The sequence below is a fragment of the Neopsephotus bourkii genome, unplaced genomic scaffold (genome assembly GCF_033783945.1).
Source record: "Neopsephotus bourkii isolate Nb327-2 ecotype Australia unplaced genomic scaffold, CSIRO-AGI_Nbou_v1 NB_107, whole genome shotgun sequence".
NCBI classification, from domain to species: Eukaryota; Metazoa; Chordata; class Aves; order Psittaciformes; family Psittacidae; genus Neopsephotus; species Neopsephotus bourkii.
Window position 1 is genome coordinate 14,326,232 of NW_026900624.1, and position 18,877 is coordinate 14,345,108.

General features: G+C 40.7%; 1 protein-coding gene across 5 annotated transcripts in view; it reads left to right on the forward strand.

Moving 5' to 3' along the window:
- Window positions 1–18,877, forward strand: part of IFT56 (intraflagellar transport 56) — a 51,965-nt gene that overhangs the window by 9,172 nt on the left and 23,916 nt on the right. For 4 of the 5 annotated variants that reach the window (XR_009726746.1, XR_009726747.1, XM_061361919.1 and 1 more), the window contains exons 5-9: window positions 5,234–5,283; window positions 6,901–7,046; window positions 10,512–10,683; window positions 11,070–11,144; window positions 12,240–12,342. Coding sequence is in view for 3 of the 5 variants with exons in the window: in XM_061361919.1 (XP_061217903.1) it covers window positions 5,234–5,283; window positions 6,901–7,046; window positions 10,512–10,683; window positions 11,070–11,144; window positions 12,240–12,342 (546 nt within the window). In the remaining 2 variants the exon portion in view is untranslated. Of the gene's footprint in view, window positions 1–1,247; window positions 1,294–5,233; window positions 5,284–6,900; window positions 7,047–10,511; window positions 10,684–11,069; window positions 11,145–12,239; window positions 12,343–18,877 lie in introns of all 5 variants that reach the window. The other variant, XM_061361934.1, reaches the window with a different exon arrangement.

Here is an 18,877-nt window from a genome sequence, read left to right on the forward strand (position 1 = left end):
GAATCTCTCTGTGAAGGGAACGTAACCGTCAGCTAGCTTTCTGTAATAAATCTTCTACACAAACATGTAAATATCTAGAAATCAAATAGAAGCTCCTTCTTGCCATGTACTGTAGCTGTTGCCTGAGAAAATTGTTAACTGTCTGAGGAGAAACATGCAGGATACTTAAAAATTAGGAAATTAGCATTAAAAGCTATAAGGTAATTGTTGCATTTCATACGAGATATATAGTCCACAATCTCTTGTAGAGCAAGGTTTTACATTTGGTTTGTAATATATGTGTTCTCTTAGCTTGTCGTTACCTAATTAAAACTTAATGGTACATTCTCTCAGGAAAGTATAAATATGTATCTCAAAAGTCATATAAACCAGAATTAATACAAATATAACCTCAGAAGTAGAGCAAAAAGTCAATAAAGAAAAATCTTTGAAAGTTTTTCATTACAGTTATACTTTACCTCCTCTAGGCTTACTTCCAAATTCCTTCCATGTATTATAAGCTTCTCCCTTTTCCCTGCTGTCCTCTTAATTGCAGTTGTTAATGTTCCTGTATCTAAGGTGGAGTTACTTCAAGGCAGTTACTGTTGTTTCATAGTCATCCCATAGTGAAGCTGCCAAGTGCTGCTTTGTTTACTCTTTCTGCCTCTCTGCTGTGATACTTCGGCTGAATGTGTTTTCCATGTGTGTGATAACCCTTCTAACCTTGGGAGGATGAGGCTGAAAGTCTTCATCTTCGTTTAATAAGTAATAACAAATACATACTTTTTTATTATAAAACCAAATAACTTTATGGTGCATTTACAGGTTATGTGTCTTGCAAAGGATAAGGAGTAGAAACTTAGCCTGGCACATTTGCGTGGTGATCCTGGCAACTGGTCCTAGTGTTTAGAAGCCTGCTTAGCGCTCTCAGAAGCCATTGGCTAGTACTGCATTAAGAAAAATACAAGAACTAACTGTTCTTTTAAACCACAAAATGTACGTAAGTGGGGCTACAGTTAACTCTGTTATGAAAAGCAGTCTTTTTTGGATAAATGGAATTTTACAATTAAATTAAGGATTCATGTGCAGACAGAGTTACGTTGCTCAACCAGTTATTAAAGTTGTTTGTAGTTTTGGGATTTTTATTTTTTTTTCCTCCCTTCTAATTTTTTATGGGCAAACCTTGTAATTATGTTACTTCTTCACAACTCTGCATGTGTCAGATCTGAATGTGGTTTAACTGAACAGAGATACTTCTCATTTCACAGGCTATACTGGAAGGAGCAATGTTGTACAAAAGCAGAACAGAAACGGGTTAGTAAGAGCAATGACATTTTCCAAACCAGTTTTGCTTATGCACGTCCTAACGTTTGCCAGGTGTCAGAGTTGTCACCAGTGAAAATGTGCAGTTACAAACGGGCATGGAAAAATTGCTTGAGAGCAGTAACTCGTTTTCATTGCATTTAGCTGTGGTTTTGAACCAGCAGATTTAGATATATGGAACTTTCAAAGTGTGTAAGTGAAAATACCAACTTATACATATTTAAACTTTAAAAACTACTAACCCTATTTTCTTGCTTTCCTTTTAAAGTATTGTTAAAGCTACAGAACAGTAATAATTGATAGTGTTTGCTTCAGTGATCTTTAACTTCCTGTGCTTAGGCATGACTGAAATGAAATGTGTATATATTGCAAGTAACTGAACATAGCTGCGCTAGCTTTTATGTATTTTGGGAATAGGAAAATCTCAGTGAATGTCCTCTGTAAATTTCATTCAAGAAAATTCTAAACAGTCGAGCTATTCAAGTGTGCGCAAGTGTGAACCTCACTGCCTCACCATGGCTTTTACAAACATTTTCCCCATACCCTTGCATATTCCTTCCACCAGTGAAACTGTGGTTCTGAGGCACAGAGGACTTCATTCATCTACCATATTCAAGTGAGCAGGGTGTTGTTTCTCAGGGACAGGAGAATAATATTCCCTCTGGTGCTATTTTGTGTGATGTCAGGCTGGAGCCTTCTTAACCCTGTTTCATTCCTCCCAGTTCCTGCTATGTATAAGAAGTGTTCTGTGTCCATTAATGTGTGAAGTGCTGCTACAGCATATGCATTACATCTGCTAGATGGGATTTGTTAACACTGGATGCATGACCAGCATTGCCTTGCACTTTTGCAAGAGGGCACAAATGCCACATTGTCTATTACTGTGTTTCATCATCTTCTTACTGCCTGTGGCAGCAAAATGGAACCCACAAGGAGTCTGAGCTGCCATTTCTAGTGAGCTTAACTTTTTGTTTAGTAATTAGTGAAGATAACTGTCTTCTGTTCATTATACTTTTACAAATACTTCACTGGGTACCTGTTCAGCGTCAGCACATAAAACTATACAGAAAAATGTTAAGATCAATGTCAGCTATGACTTTAGTACCTGGAACATCAGCACTGATCATGACAAAAATTCTAATACAGGAATATTGGTGTGTTTCCTAGCTTGAAAGAGATCTGTTCTATCTAGCTATCCCAGTCATGTCTTTACCACAAGGACAATACTAGATTTGGAGCAGGGTTCAGTTTATTGCCATGCAGCACTGTCATCATGTTTGGTATGATCCCTAGATTTCTTAGTACTGATAAAAAAAAGTAATAATTTACAATCATCTTCTTGAAAAAGTAGGATAGGAAAAGACTGCTTCCTTGTGGCGTCAATACATCAGCAACGATGAAATTCAGTAGCAGCAAAGAGTAGTAAAAGAACAAGCCTAATGTCCTTTAAAAGTCATTATCTCTGATGAGGCGGTTGTATCCCTTCCTGATTCAGTGATTGACAACAGCTTTATCCAATATTCATAACCAAATTCTTTCTGGAAAGTAATCCGATCTTATTCATACGTTTCCTTGTCTTCCTCAAAACATGCATTTGGCACTGGTAGGAAAGAAACTGCTGATATTTAATGTTTCCATGGCTCTGCTCACTATATCAACAGGATTGTTTTTTTCTTTTGTTTTTTGCCCTCTCCTTCTTTGGCTGACATTAAGTGTCTTATTTTAAAGACTATCAAATGGATAGTATCAAATAATATCATATGACAGAGAACAATATTTTCTCCCTCTGTATATCCAAGCCCACCACCAGTACTCGGGTTTCATCTTTTGCCTGGTTTTAGGTGTAATAGGTGTAAAATAACATGGACTAACTCTTCAGTTTTTGACAAGAAGTAAATAATAATTTTAATGTCAGATCAGATGCCAGGTCTAAGAAGGCAGCACTGCAGTCACTGACCAGTGAAACAAGAACTCCTTGGTTTAGATTCTTGAGGGAGTATTGCTTTCAAGTCACAATTTTCACAGCAAAATCAATGCTAAACTCCACTCAAAAAAAAAAAAGTGTCTTTACGCATAGCACTGTGATTATACAATACATTATTTTCAGTGTAAATCCCACAATCTGTCCTGCTTATATTTTTGGAGTCTTTGATGACCAAATGTTTTAAATTGTGAGGGGTGGTTGTGGTTGGTTTAAATTTCACACATGTGGGGTCCATGTGCAACCCTTCTAAACTTTGATACTGAAACCTATCAGTTAATGCTGAGGCACATGTAGAGTTGCCACACTATCATTACCAACAACATTTTGAAGAGCATGCATTTAAATTAAGATACTTTAACTTTCTAACTCAGTGAATGAAAGAATTTCTGACACAATAGTACATTCTAATTATCCCATTGCTACTGTTGCTTATACAATACTGATTGTAGATCAGAAAAAACCTTTCTGTTCTTTAATAATTTGGCTAATAAAAATTCCCATTTTTTTATCCTAGATTGAAGGTCATTTAACTTCTTAAAAACTTGATGCTCTGTTGTTAAGATGTGGCTTTGCGAGAGTGCTCTCATACCACCTTGGCTTTTTTGGGACATTTGTATTGTAGCAGTTGTTAAAATAGACAACTCTCTGTCTTCTTTTTCTTAACACAGCTTGGGAGGGAGGAAGCGAGAGAAATAATTGCTGTACCTATCAGAATTATGTGGGCAGGCTTACACCACCAGCCTGACAAGAATGGCCTGGGTTTTGGCAGTGTCCACTTTTACAAAGGGTGTTTCTGCCATGAGAAGAAAGAGTAAGAAGCCTGAAAATCTGTCCCTTCATGCTTAAAAAAAAACCCAAACCCACAAAAAACTAACTTATTACTAGAAAATTCCATCTTGGGAGGGTGGAGGGAAGAGGTTTCGGTGGTTTGAGCCCTCTTTCATGGTTTAGGATGTCAGAAGAATTACAGCCTTGTGTTACAGGCCGTTGCTTTGCTAACTCTGCAACTTTTGTGGCTTCATAAGCACAGTAAGTCATTCTGCTTTTTGAAAGATTCCATGTTCATCCTTTCTGTTGAAACATAGGTTGCCAGCTGGTTGGTGTGAGCAAGAATGAGAGTGCTCATTAGCTGAGTAGGCTAAAGAAAATGCAGGAAACAAGGGAAAGCTTTTTGGAAGATTTTTTGCAAAAGAAATTAATAGCTCTGTTGGACTAGGACCTTTGTCACTCTCAGTGAAGCACAAGGCTCTCTCTAGTGTCTTGAAGCTCTACAGTTAATGATTTGTGTCATATGGAGTGACTTAAATGGAATTTCTAATCCTGCTTCAACAAGAAATTTCATTAACTTCAGTGGCTTTAGAAAGGATATGTCCCCCTTAAATCTCTTTCCATATCTTAGTTTGAATCTTAGCTGAGCATAATATGATGTGCATACATAACAAAATGATAGCAGCAATGGGTTTCACAATACGCTGGAAGTTGACAAGATTCCTAAAATTATGAATCACAACTTATTTTAAATGTGACACGTTGTAGAAGGAGCCTTGATTATGAGTTTATCTGTTGCTGCTTTTTATTGTCTGAAAGATGCTGTGCTATGTGTCACCAAAAAAAACACAAAACCCAGGTGGCCCTGCAGGGAAATGATAGTGCAATTCCTAAATGTTTAAAGGCTCGTGGAAGACAAGAGGCCAATTAAAAGTTATTTTCAAAAGATATTTAAAAAGAAATGGTCAGTGAATGAAGGTACGAAGCAGGGAGGCCTTTAAACTACTCTAAAATTGGTAGAATATGCCACGGACATAACCTGCAAAGGCTACATCAGTGAAGAACTGTTCTTGGGCTAGTTAATGAAACAATATGGGTGCATGCATGTCTGTTGAGAAAGAAAGTAAAAAATAGGAGTTTGAGTTCTGTGCAGCTATAATTACTGAATTTTCCTTTCAGCACCTAAGAGTTGTCTTCAGAACCGTTTACTCTTTCACCTGGCACATAAGGTATGATGTCTTTTCTTCACTCCTGCTTTGTTTGTTTTCTTTTCAATTCGATAATGTGTAGTTTATGCTGGCAACCTGGCAGAATAATTAAAATGTCTGTGACAGCAAGAGAGCAAACATTTTCCATAACCACCCTTCTGTATTAACATGTGGATGAGAAGGTGAGTGTGAAAACATAGAGTCGATGCCCTCAGCATGTATCTAAGGAAAGTCTTACAAGCACATGTCACATAAGTCATACAACAGGAACCTTATGGTATTTTTGATCACAAGGAACCTGGAAATCAAATAGAATCAGAAATGTATAAGCCACTGTATTTCTTCTTCTGTGTACCAAGTTTTTGTAAGTTGCTGCTGCCTTATATTTAGCAATTTGACCAAAGTGGTCTGTATGCTGTTACTGATCCTCCTAAATCATTCAGTATCCAAGAAGTTACATTGTTTATAGCATGAAATTTACATTAGTTTCAACAAGAATTAAATGCTTATTTCATTTACCACACATATCTATGTTCCATTAAATTTGGGGTTGTGTTATACTGTTTTATACTTAACAAGTATTGTGCTACTGAAAAGACTGAGTTGAAAGAAAGTATAAATCCTGAATGTTAGCTTTGACATAAGATTCTCTTTACTTAAATCTTTGTTAAGAGAGAAATCTTAAAAAAACATTTTTCTAGTGCTGCTGACACTGATGTTTGTGATAAAGAGAAGTTGAGTAATTATTAGTTCATCTGGTTAGTCTTTGGAATATAAAGGGTTTTACAAAATTGTGAAGCTCATTGCCTTTAGTTCTCTTCAGCAGCTTCTCTTGCCTTTATGCTGGGGTATCATTTTGTGACTGACTCAAAGAGGGAGGAAAAGGATTTGAAGAAAACCTGAAAGATAGACGAAAACCAAATACATAATATTTTGTGGGTAAAAGAATTCATGATTACTGTTGAATCGGAAAAGGGAAGCACTGGAATAACTGATTTGGGTGGAGTGATTAGGTGAATAGCCTCACCTTTAGTATTGTAATACAAATATAATGGGTATGTTTAACTCTATTCCTTGACTTTATCCTTGTGTGCATGTTATGTACTATTCAGCAGTCCCTTAAAAATAAACAATTTAGTTAAAGAAACTGGAATTTTAGGAAGCTAATGAAAGAGATTTAATGCTGTAAATAAGTCTTGTGAAAATTAGTTCTTGTGTGTTGGGAAGTCTTGAATTTTTGTGCTATCCATGAGAAATAAGGTTTGGATCTGCAAGCCGTAAGATTTCTGCTGGCTCACGTAATAACAGTCAAATCTTGTGTTGCAAAATTCTGTTTGTGAAATAATTTAGCTCTTTCCCTCTTATCCATTGAGGCATGTGACATGTAATTATGTATAAATCACACTTTAAAGGAAAATGTCTACGTAGTTTTCAGCCTCACATTTATCTAGTTTTAACTGGTCTGCCTTCTCTAAATGTTTGCTTTCTCCACTGGTCAAATTAACTTTAAAATAACAGAGGTTTTCCAGATGTTTAGTATTAATGACCTGCTGTTTGCCAGCAAGGACAAAACTAATCCAGCTAATTAAAATGTTTTTCTCACTGAACTCATCTGAGAATATGTCACATTCTTTTTAGTTCGGTGATGAGAAGAAACTGATGAGCTCTCATCAGAATCTGCATGACATTACAGAAGATCAGCTTAGCTTGGCATCTATCCACTACATGCGGTCCCACTACCAAGAAGCTATTGATATCTACAAACGCATTCTTCTTGATAATCGGTGGGCACCTTTACTCTGAACCTTATTGCAATTTCTCTGATGCTGTTGGTATTTGAATTCTATTTAGCTGCTTGGTTTCTGAAAGTAGGAAATTTTCCCAATCACTATGTCCCTTTCCCACCACAAAATGCACACAAGTTGCAAACCCCTCAATTTTGTTCATTGCAAAGCATTATTGAAAAATTCATATTTTGCTTTAAGTGATATTTTTTGTAATTAATTCTGAAATTATTTTTTTTTATTTTGTTATTTACTTCTTAGATTATATATGGTTATGTACCTGCTTTGTTTTTTTCTCCCCCAACCTCCCCTGCCCCGTGATGGTCAGTCTGGTGACCCTTGTTTGTGGTTACTGACTTCTTTACCTCTTAGTCTTTCTAAGAAGGGTTCAGTTCTTAGGTCTCATGTAGATTGTTCCTTGTATTTCTTTAAGTCTGAAATTCTTTTAGTTTCTATTTAGCATAGAATCATAGAATAGTTTGGGAAGGAAAGGACCTTAAAATCATCTAGTTCCAACCCTCCTGCCATAGGCAAGAACACCTCACACTAGACCATGAGGCCCAAGGTTCTGTCCAACCAGGAGTTGACCACTGCCAGGGATGGAACACTTACCACTTCTTTGGGCAACCTGTTCCAGTACCTCACCATCCTCACAGTAAAGAACTTCTTCCTTATATCTAACCTGAACTTCCCCTGTTTAAGTTTAAACCCATTACCCCTTTTCCTGCTATGACACTTGCTGACGTTTTTCCTTTCTGCAAGTTTTTAATTTGGAATTTTAACAAATAACAAATTGAATTCTCAAGTGGATGAAATAATTGTTTAGTAAAATAGAAACTGCTTCCCCATGAGACATAGCTCTTTTTTCCGTTTGGATGCTTTAGAGAAGTCCATGATAATGTGTGTATATATGTCGTGTAATGCTCAGGGAAGAGAATTTTTAACTTCCAAGACCCATAGAAAGAAACACTCAAAGCTGAATGGGTAACCTTCACAACAGATACACTTTTATTGTTTCCACAAATGCCTGTCTATCTTTTGTGTCTAGTTCTTCTGGCTTGATAGCTTGTAATGGCAAGGAGTTTTTGAAATAATTGTACTTCATATAAGATAATAAGATCCATTAAAATATTTTCGAACTTCTATGTGCATATTAAATGTATTTATATAGAAAATCCTGTTCTGTCAGGCCAAATAGTGCTTGTCTTCTGTGCATTTTCTTAGTGTAAAGTTGCCACCATTTCCGCAATTTGCAAAGCAAAAGTTTTACAGGTAATTTTAAAGCTGCAGTAGCTGCCATTGAAAGCACTAATGCAAATCTGGATCTGTTCAATCTTAGCTGACTGTTAGAGCTCTAATAACTCTAAGCATTTCTGAGAAACCCCAGTTCAGGCTCTACAAAAGGGTTAGGCAAGGAAAAAGAGGTGGTGGGGTCGCATTGTATGTCAGGGAGTGCTTTGACAGCCTTGAACTCGGTGTGGTGAGTGAGAAGGCTGAACATTTATGAGTGAAGATCAGGGAGAAGGCCAACCAAGCTGATACCCTGGTAGGAGTTTGTTATAGACCACCCAGCCAGGATGAAGCTGCAGATGAAGTGTTCTTCAAACAACTGGGAGAAGTTTCACAACCACTTGCCCTTGTTCTCATGGGGACTTCAACCTGCCAGATGTTTGCTGGAAGTACAACACAGCAGAGAAGAAACAATCCAGGGGGTTCTTGGGGAGTGTGGAAGATAACTTCCTAATCCAGCTGGTTACTGAGCCAACTAGGGGAGATGCCTGGCTGGATTTGCTGTTTGCAAACAGAGAAAGACTGGTGGGTGATGTGATGGTTAGAGGCAAAGTGATCAAGAAATGACTGAATTTTCAATCCTTGGAGAAGTCAGAAAGAAGGTCAGCAGAACCTTCAACTTCCAGAGGGCTGACTGGCCTGTTTAGGATGCTGGTTGGCAGAATTCCTTGGGAAACATTACTGAAGGACAAAGGGTTCCAGGATGGCTGAATGCTCTTCAAGAATGAAATCCTTAATGTGTGGGAACACATGGTCCCTATGTGCTGAAAATCAAACTGGTGGGGAAGAGACCAGCCTGGGTGAACAGGGAGATATTGCTGAAACTCAGGAAAGAAGAAAATTTATCACCTGTGGAAGAAGCGACAGTTACCCCATGAAAAGTATAAGGATATGGTTAGGTTATGTAGAGAAAAAGTTAGAAAGGTGAAAAAGCACAAGTGGAGCTAAATCTGGCCACTGTCATAAAAGATAATAAAGCATGGCCTGGATAGGTGGGTTCTTTGCTGAGTTGGAAACTGGCTGGATGGTCGAGCCCGAAGAGTGGTGGTAAATGTCATCACATCTACTTGGTGGCCAGTCACTAGTGGTATCCCTCAGGGCTCGATGTTAGAGCCAGTGTTGTTCAAGATCTTCATCGATAATCTGGATGAGGGGATCAAGGGTACCCTCAGTAAACTGTGGATAACACTAGGTTGGATGAGAATGTTGATCTGCTGAAGGATAGGAAGGCTCTGCAGAGGGATCTGGACAGGCTGGATTGATGGGCTGTGGCCAGTGGATATGAAGTTGAACAAGGCAAAGTGCTGGATCCTGCATTTGGGCCACAACAACCTCATGCAATGATTGAGGCTTGGGGAAGAGTGGCTGGAAAGCTGCTCATGGAAAAGGACCTGGGGTGCTGGTTGACAGCTGCTGAACCTGAGCCAGCTTGTGCCCAGGCAACCAAGAAGGCCAACAGCATCAGAAACAGTGTGGCCAGCAGGGCCAGGGCAGCAATCATCCCTCTGTACTCTACACTGGTGAGGCCACAGCTCGAAACCTATATGTTGAATTCACTTCCAGGCTCCTCACTACAAAAAAGACATTGAAGTGGTGGAGCAGGTATAGAGACAGGCAACAAAGCTGGTGAAGGGTCTGGAGAGTAAGTCTTGAGAGGAACAGCTGAGGAACTGGAGTTGATTAGTCTGTAGAAGAGAAGGCTCAGGGGCGACCTTGTCGCTCTCTACAACTACCTGAAAGGAGGTTGTAGTGAGATGGGGGGTTGGTGTCTTCACCCAAGTAACAAGCTAATGGAGGAGAAGCAATGGCCTCAAGCTGAGTGTAGGCTTAGACTGAATGTTAGGAAAAATTTCTTGACAGAGAGGGTGGTCAGGCATTGGAACAGGCTGCCCAGGGAAGTGGTGGAATCACCATCCCTGGAAGTGTTCACAAGCCATGTAGATGAGGCCCTCAGTGATATGGTTTAGTGGTGGTCTTGGCAGTCCTGGGGTAATGGTTGGACTTGACTTGATGATCTTACGGGTCTTTTCCAACCTAGTTGATTTGGTGATTCTGTGATTTGACATGCTTGTAAAAGATGTATAGACACGTGAGAGCTTTATCACTGATTTTAATGTTCTGTAATATAACTTTGTGGTGGAATTTAAATGTTCTCTTTAATCCTCTTTCCCACAGGGAATATCTGGCCTTGAATGTGTATGTGGCCCTATGCTATTACAAACTGGATTACTATGATGTATCACAGGAAGTGCTAGCTGTTTATCTTCAGCAAGTTCCTGACAGTACCATTGCTCTTAACCTTAAGGCTTGTAACCATTTCCACCTTCACAATGGGAAGGCTGCTGAGGTATCTATTGAACAGCCCTTCAGTTCGCTTTTATTTTATTCAAGATTCTGCACAGGGTTTTTGGTTGGTTTTTTTTCCTTATCTGTCTTAACGAGTAATGTTGATACAGGTCTTTATTTTGTCATTGTGTTCTTCTCTTAGGAATGTCACCTCTGTCAGTTTTCCTGGTGTTAAGCCATCTGTCAGCATGTGTGCCCTGTAGTCTTAATCTTTTCCTACTTATGACCTTGTGTCTATATATATTACCCAATTGCTAAAACATTACATAAAACTGTTAAGGCAAAAACCTTCCAGTGATCCAGCACTGCTGGAGATGTCTTTCTGTCAGGCTTGTATGAAACTCGATTTATGTTTGTGTTAAAATTTTGGACTGTATGTTATTCCAGGCAGAGCTCAAGAACTTGACAGAGAGTGCTTCATCATCATTTGAGTTTGGCAAAGAGCTCATTAAGCACAATCTGGTGAGTGATGTATTTCTTGGACTTAATATGAACCACACTCTTTGTAGAGCTTTTCCTAATGATTCATAAAATGGAATATTTTGGGACCTACAGACCAAATTGAATCTCTGTTGCCACGTAAATCCCACTCCAGACATCCTACCTCTATAGTCAATGCGCCATCAAGTGTATTTTTTTTCCATGGCATTTTTTCCTGTCAGTTTGAGACTGTGTTAAGAAAATGATAATGCTATTGTTTTTAACCCCGAAGGCATATTAAAATAATTTATGTCCTGTAATAACTCCTTTGCAAGATATTTTGTGGAACCCAGTCAATAAGGACACTGTAGAAACAACAGTTGTCAGGAAAAAGCTGCAGTGTTCAGCAGGCTGCTATGTGTTCTGCAGTTAAAAGGTCGCTAATCACCTGTTAATTCTCCATGCAGTGATATTATTTTCTGCTCAACCCCTAAGAGTAGATTGCTTTTATTTAACAATGGGGAGTTGCTTGCTTTGTCTTTTTTCAAGAGTAGTCACAACAAGCTAACACTTTTTCCCTCAAGAGTTAAAACTGCTTTCCAACTGAGATTTTGTAAGTCAACATTATTTATTTTGAATTTCTCTTTTTGCCAGTGGTTTACTGAATAAGTATGTTAGATTCTGTTGGAGGATCTATCATGTGAAACTGGAATGTAATTGACTGCTCCTAACCAATTTAGGATCTTGTGGCATTCTAAGTAAACGCAGACATGTTAACCTAATTTTTCCATGTGAACACTTCATAAGCAAATTGTAATTCTGTATGTATTCTCCTCACTCTTGTCTCAGACCATATTATTTAAAAACTTTGATATATAATGTATTACTGCTTTGAGTTGCTAAAAGCTGAAATAAGTTATTATTTACTGATGAATTAAATACTTTATATTCTTCAAAATAAATATTGTCACACAGTATCATTCTATAGTTATATTAAAGTAGGGAATATGGTAATGTCAGTACCACTGCCCTTTTCCTATTGTTAATATAGGAATTTAAGGATTAATTTCCCTGAATTAAGAGATCATAGACAAGGTTTTGATAATACAGTTATCAAGATGCTGCTTTTCTCTGCAGGTGGTGTTCCGAGGAGGAGAAGGGGCTTTGCAGGTCCTGCCTCCTCTGGTGGATGTTATTCCTGAGGCAAGACTAAATCTTGTGATTTACTACCTCCGGCAAGGTAAATAACACTTTCCTCTGGCTCTTCCATAGCTTCAGGAATGACATTAATTCATCTGATCTCAACTGACTATTCAGTTAAATGCTTTCTTTTTTCTTTGTAGTGAAATGCAATTTATTTCATTTTCTGTTCCTCTGGAAAATAACGATCTAAGAGCTCCCATGGCTTGTAGAGAAGGGCTTTCATTGTGTGCAGCCAAATAAATGTACTTCAGCAGAGTATTGGAGGTTCTTGGGCTGCAGAAGATGGCTTTGGGGATGGTGTTTATTTATAGTGAGAGTTATACTAGTTACACTTCTGTAAATATGACACAGAGTATGAGTCAAAATCACTGTGAAAAAAGTTTGTGAGCAAGACATTTCATTCCAAGTCTACTATACAACTCTCAAAGAATGCAGGTAGATAGCCAGAACCAGTTGGAAAGTATTGTTTCTCTTCCTAGTTTTCTGGCTTCTTTCAATTTTATATGAGTTTACTTTAAGAGCCATTCCTGTTCCTTCATTGTGTTCCTTTATTCAACTGCAGCTTGACTGGCTGAGTACTGAGTAGGTGTTAACTGCAGTCATCTAATAGAAGGTGATGTGATAACTGCTTTTCAGTCCACTACTTTTTTATAAGTTTAGATGACCAGAGCATCTGAAAGGAGAAAAATATATTTTATTAATGTTTAAATAAATAAAATCCATGCTTACTTTTTTTTTCCCCAAAATGTTGAAAAATTGCCAGAAAAAAAGGAGATCTATACTTATAGAATCATAGAGTCATAGAATAGTTAGGGTTGGAAGGGACCCTAAGGTCATCAAGTTCCAACCCCCCTGCCATGGGCAGGGACACCTCGCTCTAAACCATATCACCCAAGGCCTCGTCCAACCTGGCCTTGAACACCGCCAGGGATGGAGCATTCACAACCTCCTTGGGCAACCTATTCCAGTGCCTCACTACCCTAACAGGAAAGAATTTCCTCCTTATATCCAATCTAAACTTCCCCTGTTTAAGTTTGAACCCATTACCCCTTGTCCTGTCACTACAGTCCCTAATGAAGAGTCCATCCCCAGCATACCTATAGGCCCCCTTCAGATACTGGAAGGCTGCTATGAGGTCTCCACGCAGCCTTCTCTTCTCCAGGCTGAACAGCCCCAACTTTCTCAGCTGATCTTCATATGGGAGGTGCTCCAGTCCCCTGATCATTCTTGTGGCCCTCCTCTGGACTTGTTCCAACAGATTCGTGTCCTTTTTATGTTGAGGACACCAGAACTGCACACAATACTCCAAGTGAGGTCTCATGAGAGCAGAGTAGAGAGGCAGGATCACCTCCTTCGACCTGCTGGTCACACTCCTTTTGATGCAGCCCAGGATACAGTTGGCTTTCTGGGCTGCAAGCGCACACTGCAGCCGGCTCATGTTCATTTTCTCATCGACCAGCGCCCCCAAGTCCTTCTCCGCAGGGCTGCTCTGAATCTCTTCTCTGCCCAGCCTGTAGCTGTGCCTGGGATTGCTCTGACCCAGGTGTAGGAACTTGCACTTGTCATGGTTGAACTTCATGAGGTTGGCATCAGCCCACCTCTCAAGCGTGTCAAGGTCCCTGTGGATGGCATTCCTTCCCTCCAGCGTATCAACCGAACCACACAGCTTGGTGTCATCGGCAAACTTGCTGAGGGCGCACTCAATCCCACTGTCCATGTCAGCAACGAAGATGTTGAACAAGACCGGTCCCAACACCGATCCCTGAGGGACACCACTCGTTACTGGTCTCCAGCTGGACATTGAGCCATTGACCACAACTCTTTGTGTGCAGCCAGCCAGCCAGTTCTTTATTCACCGAGTGGTCCATCCATCAGATTGATGTCTCTCCAATTTAGAGACAAGGATGGCGTGTGGGACAGTGTCAAATGATTTACACAAATCCAGGTAGATGACATCAGCTGCTCTACCACTGTCCATCAGTTCTGTAGCCCCATCATAGAAGGCCACCAAATTGGTCAGGCAGGATTTCCCCTTAGTGAAGCCATGCTGGCTGTCACCAAGCACCTTGTTGTTTTCCATGTGCCTTAGCATACCTTCCAGGAGAATCTGCTCAAAGATTTTGCCAGGCACAGAGGTGAGACTGACTGGTCTGTTATTCCCCGGGTCATCCATTTTCCCCTTCTTGAAAATGGGGGTTATATTTCCCTTTTTCCAGTCGTCGGGAACTTCACCTGACTGCCATGATTTTTCAAATATGATGGCCAGTGGCTTAGCAACTTCATTTGCCAGCTCCTTCAGGACCCACGGATGGATTTCATCAGGACCCATGGACTTGTGCGCGTTCAGATTTTTAAGATGGTCTTGAACCAATTCCTCTCCTACAGTGGGCCCAAGGTCTCCATTCTCACAGTCCCTGCGTCTGCCTTCCAAGACTTGGGTGGTGTGATCAGAGCCTTTGCTAGAGAAGACCGAGGCAAGGAAGTCATTCAGAACCTCAGCCTTCTCCAAATCCTGTGTAGCTAGTTCACCCAAGAGCTTCCTGAGGGGGCCTACACTCTCCCTAATCTGTTTTTTATTTGCTATGTACCTGTAGAGTCCCTTCCTGTTATCCTTAATATTCCTAGCCAAGTTGAATTCTAACTGGGCCTTAGCTTTCCTAACCTGGTCCCTAGCTTCCCGGACAACATCCTTGTACTCCTCCCAAGCCGCCTGTCCTTGCTTCCAGTTTCTATAAAACTCTTTTTTCATTTGAATTTTCCTCAGGAGCTCCTTATCCATCCAAGGAGGTCTCCTGGCCCTCCTGCTGCACTTCCTTCTGGTTGGGATGCAACACTCCTGAGCTTGTAGCAGGTGATCCTTGAAGACCAACCCCCTGCCCTCCAGGGCTATATCCCACGGAACCTTACTAAGCAGGTTCCTGAAGAGGCCAAAGTCTGCTCTGTTGAAGTCCAGGGCAGTGAGCTTGCTGCACGCTCTTCTCACTGTCCTGAGGATCTCAACTTGAACCATCTCGTGGTCGCTGCGTCCAGGGCTGCCCTGGAGCGTCACATTTCCAATGAGCCCTTCCCTGTTGGTGAGCACGAGGTCAAGCATGGCACCTCTCCTTGTCGGCTCCGCTATTACTTGCAGAAGGAAGCTGTCTCCCACACAATCGAGGAACCTCCTGGATTGCTTGTGCCGGGCTGTACCGTCATTCCAACAGACGTCAGGGTGGTTGAAGTCACTCATGAGAACAAGGGCCTGTGAGCGTGAGGCTTTTCCTATCTGCTTATAGAGTGCTTCATCCGCAGATTCCTCTTGATCAGGCGGTCTATAACAGATCCCCACAGTAATGTCTCCCATCGCTGTTTTTCCCTTTAACCCTGATCCACAAACTCTCTGTTAACTGATCACCTGTCCCCAGACAGAGTTCCATACTCTCCAGCCTATCCCTAACATAAAGGGCAACTCCCCCTCCAAGCCTGCCAGGCCTGTCTTTTCTGAAGAGTCTGTAACCTTCCATTCCAACACTCCAGTCATAGGAGCCATCCCACCATGTCTCTGTGATGCCTGTAATATCATACCCCTATAGACGAGCAAACATCTCTAATTCCTCTTATTTGTCCCCCATGCTACAGGCATTTGTATAGATGCATCTGAGCCGAGCTCCAAATGAAGCTGGCTCATTGGCTGGAGCAGTCGGAATGTATCTCCATTGCTCCGAGCATTTATTATAGGTGCTGGCAACTGGTGACTAGGTGTGTTGGGACGGAATGATGCCCCCCTCCCCCAACACATCTAGTTTAAAGTCTCCTTGACCAGTCTGGCAAGCCTCCTACCAAAACTGCTCTTCCCCTTCTTTTATCGGACCAGCTCCACCAGTCCCTGCTAGACCTGGCCTACAAACTTGGGTCCCATGTTCAAGACACCCAAACCCCTGCCTGTGACACCACCCTTTTAACCATTTATTAACCAGGATAATCCTCCTAGCTTTTTTTAGGTCCTCCCCTGTATCCTGGAGAATAGACGAAAAGACTGTCTGAGCTCCAGAGCCCCTAACCACCTCTCCCAGGGCTCTGTAGTCCTTCTTTATGTTCCCCAGGCTACTACTGTCTATATCCCTTGCACCCACATGTATCACCAGAAGTGGGTAATAGTCCGTGGGGCTTACCAGAGCAGGCAGCCTTTCTGCCACATCCCTGATCCGTGCCCCTGGTAGGCAACACACCTCCCTTGAGACCGGGTCAGGCCAACAGACGAGTGCTTCTGTTCCTTTCAGAGTCCCCTACTACTAGGACCCGCCGCTTTTTCCTGGCAGCACCAGTAGAAATCTTTACTAGTGCATCAGCCAGCTGTTTCTGGCGCAAGTGCGTTTCCTCGTGAGCCCTCTGCAGGACAGCAAAGCGGTTCTGCGTGGGGGCAACAGGTTTAGGAGGAAGTCCCTTGCTTTCAATTGTCCTTTTCCTCCTTTTTTTGTTGTTTTTTTTTTTTTTGTCACCAATTCCCAGCTTCGAGGGTTAACAACCTCCTTCTTTCCTCTATGAGCTACAGGGGAACCTTGAGGACTCTGCACAGTTTGGGCAGGGAGCAAGCAGTCCTGCTTCCTCTCAGCTACCCTGACACCTTGTAGCCTATTAATAGCTTCCTGCAGCTCAGCCACCTGCTGCAGGAGAGCCTCCACCAGGGAGCACCCAGTGCAGCCCTGCCCATTGTGCACCTTTCCCTCACCACACCAGTTGCAGGCACTCTCTACACCCTGAAGTCTGCAAGTAAGTCATACCACCTTGTTATTCTTTGCATCACAGTAAGCTCATCAGAGAATCCGAGCAGCCACAAGCATAGTACATTGAAAAAGCTTTGTGAGTGTGATTGACTTGGAGTTCAGATACTGATTCTGAGTAACATCTGTAGGATTTGTAATTAACAAGACCGGTGAGATTTAATCTTTTTAGTTGGAATAAGTTCTCTTTGGTGCTCAGTATCCCGGACTGCTTCTTTTGTCTTCATATACAGTTGAAACACTGCCCCATTGTTTCAGTTCAGCTCAGACTGTGACAAAGTTTAGAATATCCCACTACTGATAACTATTAGTTGTTACAGAAATTTGTATTGTGGCAAATACAAATTTGCCACAATACAATAAAATCACATTATACAGCATCTACTACTATCCCTTATCCATACAAGCAGTCATACATTGGGTTAGTCAGTACATTTTAGCATTGGTAAATCTATGCTTGCTGTTCCCAGTCACCTTTCTGTGCAGTATTTTGTTGCCAGTATCACCATAGGTAATACTGGTATTATTACCAATAATATTGTTAATAATACGATGTTTCAAATTAAGTTCTACTTACACAGTAGGAAAGTACATCTTCTGCATCACTTAAGAACCAGCCTTGTTTACAAATTTGCTGTCAAACTAGCAATAATTAGTTTCTGTTCTTCACTGTAGTATACAAATGACTTGCATACTGACAAAGGAGCCAGTACATCTGTTTCTCCAAAACTTAAAGGTTTCTGATAAAGGTAGGTTTGTACTACAACATGCTGTGAGCTGGACTGACTGAAGCACAAACATGCATCCCATTTTTTCGGCTTTTTAAGATAGTGACTTTTATCAGGGTTTGGGGGTTGTTGGCGCCTGAAGAGCAAAATTCCACGCCGATGGTCTACATTAATGAAAATGAAGGCTGCTGGTTTGTTGTTTGTTGTTTTTGGGGTTTTTTTCTCCTGTTGGTTAATGGTGAGCTGAGCTAACCAAAATTAACAAAAAATAAACCAAACCTATTTTTAATTAAAAAAAAAAAAGTCTTCCAGCTAGTCTAGTACCTTATGCTGGCTTGCTACATGGCTGCTCAAGGGAATGGGTACATAAGCAGAGGGGCTGGATGAGAGCCCTTCAGCTCCAGTGTATATTGCCTTAAGTCACACTAGAGTACTATCCCCACAATTTATGGATGGTATGTACTAACAAAAAATAGTTTTGCTTGATGAGGCCAGTACAAGGCTGTATTAACAAAATTTTGCCAATAAAAAGAGCATCTTCACTAGGTTGGTTTACGAAGCTGACCATAGTGCCAACATCTTTTTTATTTTAGGTGTTCAAGATCTTTTCTGTTTGTTTATTTCTGTGTGGAAGGAAGTTGTTCATTGAATTTAAACTTTACATTTAAACTTCTAAACCAGTAGTGCTTTTTGCTTGTTAGAATTAGGATCAGGTAAGAGCTGCTAGATAGATTTTGATATATTGACAAGGAAGGGATGAAGTTTACCTCCAGATTCATGTTACCCTATCCTCCTTAAGGGGTAAATAAATATGAGAAAAGACAAGAAGATGATGGATTTATTATCTTGACCTTGTACTGCTGAGAAGGTAGCCATTGGATAATGAACAAGGGGAGCAAGTCATCTCTACTAGGAAAATTGTAGTAATAAAGAAGCTATTACTCACTCCATGTTTGTTGTGCTCTAGAAAACCATCACCATTGTGATATAAATTCACAGTGATTTATAGTTATCTTTCTCCTCCTGTCTGACTGCTTTATTTCTTAGTCTGTGACTATTGGGGAATGTTGTAGAGGACGAGTGA